This window comes from Egretta garzetta, unplaced genomic scaffold (assembly GCF_000687185.1).
Source record: "Egretta garzetta isolate BGI_Z169 unplaced genomic scaffold, ASM68718v1 scaffold204, whole genome shotgun sequence".
Lineage (NCBI taxonomy): Eukaryota > Metazoa > Chordata > Aves > Pelecaniformes > Ardeidae > Egretta > Egretta garzetta.
In genome coordinates, this window is record NW_009259424.1 from 866,838 (window position 1) to 875,437 (window position 8,600).

At 43.1% G+C, this 8,600-nt stretch overlaps 1 protein-coding gene across 1 annotated transcript in view; it reads right to left on the reverse strand.

Moving 5' to 3' along the window:
* The window catches only part of TET1 (tet methylcytosine dioxygenase 1), a 65,421-nt gene extending 57,369 nt beyond the window's left edge, over positions 1-8,052 (reverse strand). Inside the window, exon 1 of the mRNA XM_009636988.2 lies at positions 6,121-8,052. Within this exon, the coding sequence (XP_009635283.1) occupies positions 6,121-8,052 (1,932 nt within the window). The remainder of the gene's footprint in view (positions 1-6,120) is intronic.
* Between the last annotated feature and the right edge of the window lie 548 nt (positions 8,053-8,600).

Genomic DNA, 8,600 nt, shown 5'->3' on the forward strand with positions numbered 1-8,600 from the left:
GGCCCTCCTGCGTGCACCCCGCACGGCCCCGCTGCGAGGCGAGGCTCCGTCTTCAGCCATTCCTACAGCGCCGAACAAAGTACCCGCTGCAAGCACAGGACGATGCGAACAGGCCACCATCTAAACGTGAAATGCAAGTATTTTCCCACGTCTCTGCCTCCTTAAAGCGTTCCTCCGCATGGAAGAAGGATGGAGGGGTCAGGGCTCCACCACAAGTTTTCACACCAAGCCCTAAGGCATCGCAGACACTTGTTAAACCCTGGACAGCAAACACCCTAACGAGGTATCTAACACACCGCTCCTCACCCAAGCCTTGGCTGACACAATCTGCAGCGGACTTCTACACCAGAACGTTGGCCGTGGATTTACACGCTACACACAAAAAAAAAAAAAAAAAACACAAAATGCCATCTTTTCAGCAGCTACAGGCTGCAATTTAAAACCGTTTTCTTTATCTGCTGCTAAATTACAAGTGCAATTCCTGCCCGGTTATTGGTGCAAATCAGTTAAGCAGTGCAAATGCTCAGGTGTGGACACACAACTCATTCTGCAGCATGTCAGTCAAGCAAGAGAAAGCTGTTGCTCATTTTTGTTGTCTGATGCTACCTCGTATTGCAGCTCCTCATTTATCGCACCAGAGTACTGTATTAAATAGGATTTAGGATCAGGCGAAATAAAAGTACGGATTTGTAATGTTTTCCTAAAATACCACAAGGCTGCAAGGTTCTTTAAGCGTATTAAAAACAAGAGAGGTATGTACACTCGGTGATCTGATTCTCCTTTGCAGTTTTGGCTACTTAAGATGCTTTTACGGTCCAGAAAAAAAAAAAATATTTGAAAAATATTTATTTTGTTTGCTTAGAAACCTAAGACCCAGTATTCTGATTCAGTCCCCAATTTGTTGCGTGCGCTGGACAGCACTGAGGCGGCAGTTTCAGGTTTCCTTGTTAGTTAGGCAGCTTCCCCTCCTGTTAGGATGGGTCCTCGTAACACAAGGAAGGAAAGAAACCTCTTCAAATAAAAATTTCTCCGTAAAACCTGTAAGAACTGGCCCAGAAAACAAGGAGCAGTGAAGAGGCAACTTTTTAAACGCACCCGCTGAAAATAACTCGACCCCAAACTAACCCATTTCCCTGTAGTTTAGGCTGCATTATAGCCTGCACCCAGGATCAGAGAGAGTGGCAAAGTGTGAGTTGTAATTATTTTTACACACCCACGGAGCATGCGCGTGTAAACTAAGAGTAAACTGCACTACTCCAGCTCCTTGCCCTGCATCCACGGAGTAGGCTGTACACAGCTTTGCTCATCTTTGCCACACGCTACCAAACTCCTCTAGCCCAAGTGCTATCCCCTTCCAAGACTCTCGAGTATCGTATTCAAGAGGAGTGTTTTTATGTGCATTTTAAAATTTAACTGGCTTAAATATTTCTGGAGTCTATTGTAAAATAAATACCACAACGTCTAAATTTCTTGATTATAACTAGGTCTGGCTAGAGAACAAGAATTCCATTTTGCTTTTATTTTTTTTTTTTTTTTGAGATTTCGACATTTGGTTGTGTTCCAAAAGCAGAGCAAACCTTTCAAAAATTCAAGAGGAGACAGATGGGATGTGGGAGACAAAAGTTCAAGCCCCCGGTTTGCATCAGGCAAAATGCCCTAACCACTGAGCTGCTCTAATAATCCTCTCCCTCTTTTTAAGTTTTAAGCAGAAATTTCATTTGGAAACTTGAGAAACTTTCCCCCCAAAATAGTTGCATCGAGACAGATAGTAGCTGTGAAAGCTTTCTGTTAAATCAGCATTTTCCATTCAAGGAATGGCTTACTGGAAAGTTCCCAACCAACTCTAATTGCAGCATCCTTTTTAAATACGTCTGGGTTTTCGGCAGCCTGTTAACAACCCACAAGCAAGCAGGCCCTTATTGTTATTTCATATTTCACGTTACTCAGATTATAGCTATTAAATAAGACGTCTCAAGACACCTTGGTCAACCCAGTGAACTTACACTCAGTGACCTGATTTTTTTTTTTTTTTCCACTTTGTTGACTCCAGGTCCCACTGAACCATCAGTGGTCCCTTACCTAACACAAACTCTTCCCACCAGGTGCTTTCAGCCCAAGAGGGCTCCCTGCCCAGGGAGGACCCTAGAACACAGGCGCCTCGGCAAGCCTTGCAGCAAGCAGCCTTTAGAGATAAGGGCTCCCTGCAGCTCCTTATGTTTACAGCCTTTTGGGCAAGAGGAGCTCCAGTGGCATGTTATGAAACCCTGCAAGTTCGCTTCGGTAACTGGAGCCGCTCAGCTTGGCACCCTCCTGGGCCAGGGCTGGGCTACGCCCAGGAGAGCACTGGCCAGCTGGGAGCCAGATGAGATCCAAATCTGCCTGCCCAGCCAGAGACCCAGCACACCACCAAGTCAGCTCGATCGACAACTGCAAGCGCCCAGAAGGCAGCGTTTTCATCCCGAGCGTGTGCTGCTACACCTGCAACACCCGCCTGTGCAAAACGGGAATCCTTTTCCCAAGGAGAAAATTAAATACGTGATGGACCACCTTCCCTATCTACGTGCTGGTTTTGAAGCCTACGAAATCCTTGCCCCACGCTGCAACACATCCGGACAGCCTCGACACGCGTGACGATGCAATGGCAGCAAAGCAGTCTGCTTCTTGAAATGAAATATGCTTTTTGGTAGAAAATAGCTGTGAAATAGCCTTCAGTAACTGCTATACTATTTCAGAAAACAACAGTCTTGGAAAGACAAGACAAAAATGTGGAAGCATCACACTGGTGTATGTAAACTTTTCAAACCCTCTTTTCACTGTGAAGCGTTCCCGCATTATTCATTCTGAGAGGGACGGTAACCCGATATAAAGCCTTTTTCCTCTTCTTTTCAAAGCTTGCTTACATTTTTTATTTACTGGCCTGCTCTCGCAAAAAAAACAAAACCAGTAAGCAAAAAAATTTTTCCCCTGTATATTTTAGAATTTTTTCTTCAACAGCTCCTAACCAAGCAGCCCCGGCGTGAATCCCTCAGGAAAAGGGGCATTACATACAACAATATTGCTACCCACCAGGGCTGTGAACTAGAGCCCAAAATGCTTTATCCAGACTTTCATGATGTCATGTCCCTGCAAAACCCATTACATTCAGCAAGGTAAAGTATCACTGAAGGTTTATGTGGATGTTATTTTTAAGTGATATTTTTCAGGTCCAATATAGTTTTCAAATCTTTATCTGGATTATGTGTGAATTAATGAAAAGAACAGTAACGTAACTAATACCAGCTCCAAACATGCAACCGATACTCTCTGAGGGTCGAATGCTTGTGCATACATGGGCATGTGTGTTGGAATATGCGCTTCAGCCTACATTCACAGCTTCTACCAGCCAGGCCTTGCTCCTGGTGACTGTAAATCCACGTAAGTTCTTAAGGAAGAAGAACACTTTTTGTTTTTTAAACAGCATGCGTGGACTGCCAACCCCTGCACTGGCTATCCTACAGCCATTTAATGGACAGAGCTCTCATTGACTTCATTGTGACTTCTGCACTGTTTAGTTAGAACGAGAAGAGATAATTCCCTTTAAGGCAAAACACCGATGTTTAAACTATGCTCGTGCAGAGCATGTCTATCCCCTACACCCTCCTCCCAGTGAATCACCTCAAAAAAATGCTTACATTCCACCAACATGAGAGAGAGATGCATGACTCTTCCGAACAAGGAATGCACTGAAGCCAACCTCATTTCTCTTAATTATTATGTTAGCTTTCTATACCATGGACAGAGACCTACAGTTTTGGTTTCTCCCCAGCAGCCCTCTATTTGAAACACATTACTGTCACAGAAGTCCCAGCTGTGGCCGTCCCAGTCCTACCAGTTTGGGAAAACACAATGGGATTCCCTTCCAGAGTGCTACAATCTTATCTAAAGGATAGCTGCAGAACAGAGCGATACAGTGTTTCCCATCCCCCAACACCTCCCCCTGTATCTCAACATCTTTAAAGAGCATTCATAACATATCTACACTGTAGAAATACCTTCCTCTCTCATTTTCCCAGAGCATGGTTTCTAGAGATTACAAATGAGGCAGGGCTTGCTTCTAGGAATGTCTGAAAAGGCACCAGGTTTCATTCAAATCCAACTTTAAAAGAAAATACCTGACATGTTCTTAAATGTCATGAATACTTCATTTCCTCCATGCGGTGCTCCGAAACTTCATACGAAATTTAACAAGAAATGAAGGAGGCCTCTGGTGCAGCTCTAAATGCATTGTACAAAATGCGACCAAGTTTCATAAAATAAAAGCACACCAAAAAAAAGCTGCCGAAGAAAAGAATAAAAACAAGGAATCTCTCGTAAAGAAAGCAAAAGGAGCGCCCAGAGAGGACAAAGGTGAAGGGGCAAAGCTAATCTGCAAGGAGAAGGTCAGCCTGAGCAACAAGAAAAGAAGCATGTTTAGCCTGGAAAACAAAGGTTGACAGAAAAGCTGGAGTGCTTCCTTTCACCGACCCTGCCAAAACCCTTTTTAAAACATGGCTTTTAGATCACTTCCTACCTCAAACTCCACCAATTCTCTCCCATGAGCTTCTTCCATCCCACTGACTAAACATACAAAAGGACGTCATGTCACTACTCTTTTGTTGTAAAAAGTCAGATCAGTCTCTATCACCTTTATTGCTTTTATATATATCTTAAGTCACATTATAGCATCCCTCCCTCACTTTTTCCTTATTTTAGAGAGCGTTTAGGAGCAGCTGAGACACGAAGAAGTTTTTAAATGAACTCTGAGCCAAGCTGTTTAAGCCTATTTCCCTAAACGTTATAACTTAAAATATACTTCCACTCATAAAGGGGAATGTCACATCCCCTCAGTGCTACAAGGCTTTTCTTTTTGCTTGCCTACCTTAAAAATAGACTTCTCTGCAAATCCTGGTTAAGCACAGGACAGAGAGTGGTGAAAACAGGAGGTCTCCTGAGATCTCTGCAGCTGACAGGAATTTCTACCTGCTGTAAGAACATGCCATTTTCATGAAACTGCTATCGAGAAAGGTTTTGCAGGTGCATTCTCCCCAGCGTGAACTGCTCCACTCGGAGTACAAGCTCGTGCAGAGACTTGAACCTCAGTTTCCCACATCCCAAGGCAAATGTCCCAGTGACTTAACTACCGAGACAGCGTCTCCCCCTCTGTGGCTCAGGTACCGTTGGATCATACGAAGCAGAACGCTTCCAGCAGGACACGGAGGTGCAGAGGCTAACTCTGCAGCTCCGCGGTCGGGGAATTCAGTTGGGATGTGGGAAATCTATGTTCAACTCCCTACTTACCTGATTTAAAGCCTGATCTTGAACTGATCTCTCTCAGAAGGCCAGTGCTGTTATCACAGGGGCATACAGATTGTCTTTTCCCCTCCTCTTTGTTCCAAAAGTAATGACCTGGGTTATAAAAGGCTGATGGGTCAGAAAAATGAGTAAGAAACACAGAAAAAGAAAGTACATATGGGGGATGTGGTAAAAGATAAAGGGAGACAGGCAGGAGAAATGAAATGAGAGAAACAGAAGAATAGACAATTAGAAAGGCAGAGAGATGTGAAAGGGGAAATGCAGCTACAATTTGATCCTGAAGCTTTTAACTTTACTTCCACCAAATCTTTCATAGCAAGCAAATTATATTACCTGAATTAAAGAGCAAACAGCCTGCCTTTCTTTGCTTTTTAACCATAAGTATTTTGAAATACAGACCCTCTCCCTAATAATTTGCAGTCTCCTAAGACTACCCTCATTCCTCTCCCCCCGCCCCCGCCGCCCCATTTCGCACTCAAATCTTTCTCATCTCTTCATGCCCTCAATTAATTCATTGGTTTGGCCAGTATGCCAACATCTGGAACACAGAGTTAGAGCCGTACTTACCTGATTTTATGCATTTACACAGCAGGAACAAGAAAAAACCCCAGCTCACTTTAATCTACACATCTACAGATGACAAGAGAAAGTTACTATACAACCTGTTAGCTCCAACAGTAACCCTAAGCTCTCTAAAGCTGTACAGTGACCAGCATTTCCCTTTGCAGAATTTTAAGATGTACCTCAAACCTCAAAAGAGTGACTTAATTTGCAACTTCTTTGGCTTACCTCAAAAGGTAGCATGATTGGCGGCGGTGGCTTTTTCAGTTCTTCACATTTTCTCTTTTTACATATCCGGTGACTAGTTTTGCGTTTCCTGCAACAGCTGCATTCTTCACAATTTGTTTTCCGCAGACAGGGCTCACAGACTCCACAACGCCTTCGTTTCTTTTTCTCTAGCATAGGGAGCAGAGATGAATATGGAACAGGGTGATCACCAGCTGGATTTTTAAGAGAGGATGGCCCTGAGGCCTCAACTGCTTCAGTGCTGTTGCTCACGTTGTCCTGAAACAAATTCAAGCTTACTCCGACTCTTCCCAGCTGTGATGAATAATCATTATGCTGCAGTCTTGAGTCAGCTGGCAAATCTGCATTTATGGCTTTTTCTGAGGCAAAAGCAGAGATTTCCATGCTTGAAGGCAACTCCAAACCAAAACCTTCAGAGAATTGTCCAGAGCTTTCACCAGAGATATTATCGACTGTGCTTTTTTCTAAATGTGGAGATAAAGTGGGGACATAACCTGAATTCAAAATTAAAGTCTCTGCATCAATACATTTAACAAGCTGTTCAATGTCCTCCACTGCAATATTGTTTAAAGAGGTATCAGAAACTGGTTCACATACTGTAAATATGTTTTTTGACTCAGATTCTGAATTCTCTCTCGTACAGCTCAAATCCGAATTTGAGTCAAGTTCTTTGTGAACAGGTTCAAAATCCGCAACCAGTTTCACGTGGGATTCTGCAAGTGAGCTTGCACCTTCAAAATGTAAAAGTGAATTTGATTCAGTGGCAGCTACAGAGCTGGAATTTGAACCAATGTCTTTATTCTCAGGCTCTAAATCCCAGCCTGCCTTCAAGCAGGACTCTGCAAGTGAGCTTGCATCTTCTAATAAATGTTCTTGTGAGTTAAACTCAGAGGTAACTACAGGCGCAGAGTCCGAGTCTTGTTCTTCATTAGGTAGCACCAGGTCCGACTCTGCTTCGATGAGGGATTTGGCAGCTGGGGCTGACTCCTCTAACGGTACTGCTGAGTTGAGGTCTGAGGTATCAACAGAACTGGAGTCAAGTTCTTCATTGTTAGGCACCAGATCGAAGGGAGTCTCTACACACACCTTCGAGTTTGATTCAGAGGTGATTATGGAGTCAGAAGGAGAAGACGGAAGCACATGTGCAGCATCTTCAACAAATGCTTCAGCCGAACTACCCATATCGAGATTGCTGGGTGTCTCCTCGCAGGGCAGGTCTTCATGCTTGTATTTCACCTCTGACACTTCCGTATCCTCATCAGTTACCTGACTGCTTGGAATGGAGTCATTTGTTTCAGGTATTTCTACCTCTTTGTCTTGACTGGCACATGTGGTAGCAGGCTCTTCGCCTACGCTACATGGAGTATCTTCTACAGGCAGAGGAGCTAACTCATTTTGTGCTAAATCTTGTTTCAAAACTCTTTCGCCTGCTTCAACATTTTTTTCTTCTACTACTGCCAGGGCTTCTTGGTCATGTTTTTCCTTTGTTTCTAGCCTTTTTTGTGCTGCAGCTTTCCTGGGTTTTGCAATTGTTGGAGTTTGGGACAATCTACGGGAGAACGATCGGTTACGGAGAGACATTGTAAAGCCATTGATGTTGAAAGAATCCTGGCTGTGAAAGAGGATATTGTCAGCTTTCTCCAAACTCACCCAAGATGCTCCAGACAAGGTTCTGGTTACACTGCTCCTGAGAAGTCTACCTGAAGAGCTCATGATTGGTTTCTTTTCTTGCTGTTTTTTCTTAACATCTTTTTCTTGTGCTGGCTTTTTGCCTTTTCCAGAACTAACAGCTTTTGTAGAAGTCTTTGTGGTTTTCTTTCTCACTTGGGTAGATTTCTTTTTGCCCTGGTTGGTTTTCCTTTTGCCTAACTCTTCCTTTTTGACTAATCTGGAAGGCCTCGCGTGGTGAGCCATGTCTGCGTAGTAGTAGAAGTGTTAAGAGGAGAGATGGAAAAAAATCATGAGCTCTTGAGAGAACTTTTCAATAGAAAACTGCATACTCCCATTGCTGCTCTCTGTGGTGATACAGCGTTAACTCTGAAACAGAAAAAGATACAAAATAACATGAATATAATTCTAATTAATGAAGGGTGCATATATTAAACTGACCATTTTTTAATATTAAAAATACATGGGTAGAATTAGAAATACTGGTATTGAATGTTGTGTTCAATTAACACAAAAGCTTTGAAAATATTAGTGTATTGCAAAATGGAAAGCTTGCCTAAATGCCTATAACACAAATGAAGAAGCAAATGGAGCTCAAATGACCAGGCAACATCATGTATTTGCTGTTTTATGTCAGTTCTAAGAAGTTGGAATTTTCTCAACCTCATTAACAGTTCACAACCACCCCTTCCCTTGAGTAAGAACGGGTAAAGCTTGCACCTTTATGTTTGACAGCCTATCTATCACTGTAAGGACATTCAGGAAAAAAGAACAAAGCTGAGTTTATTGGGTGT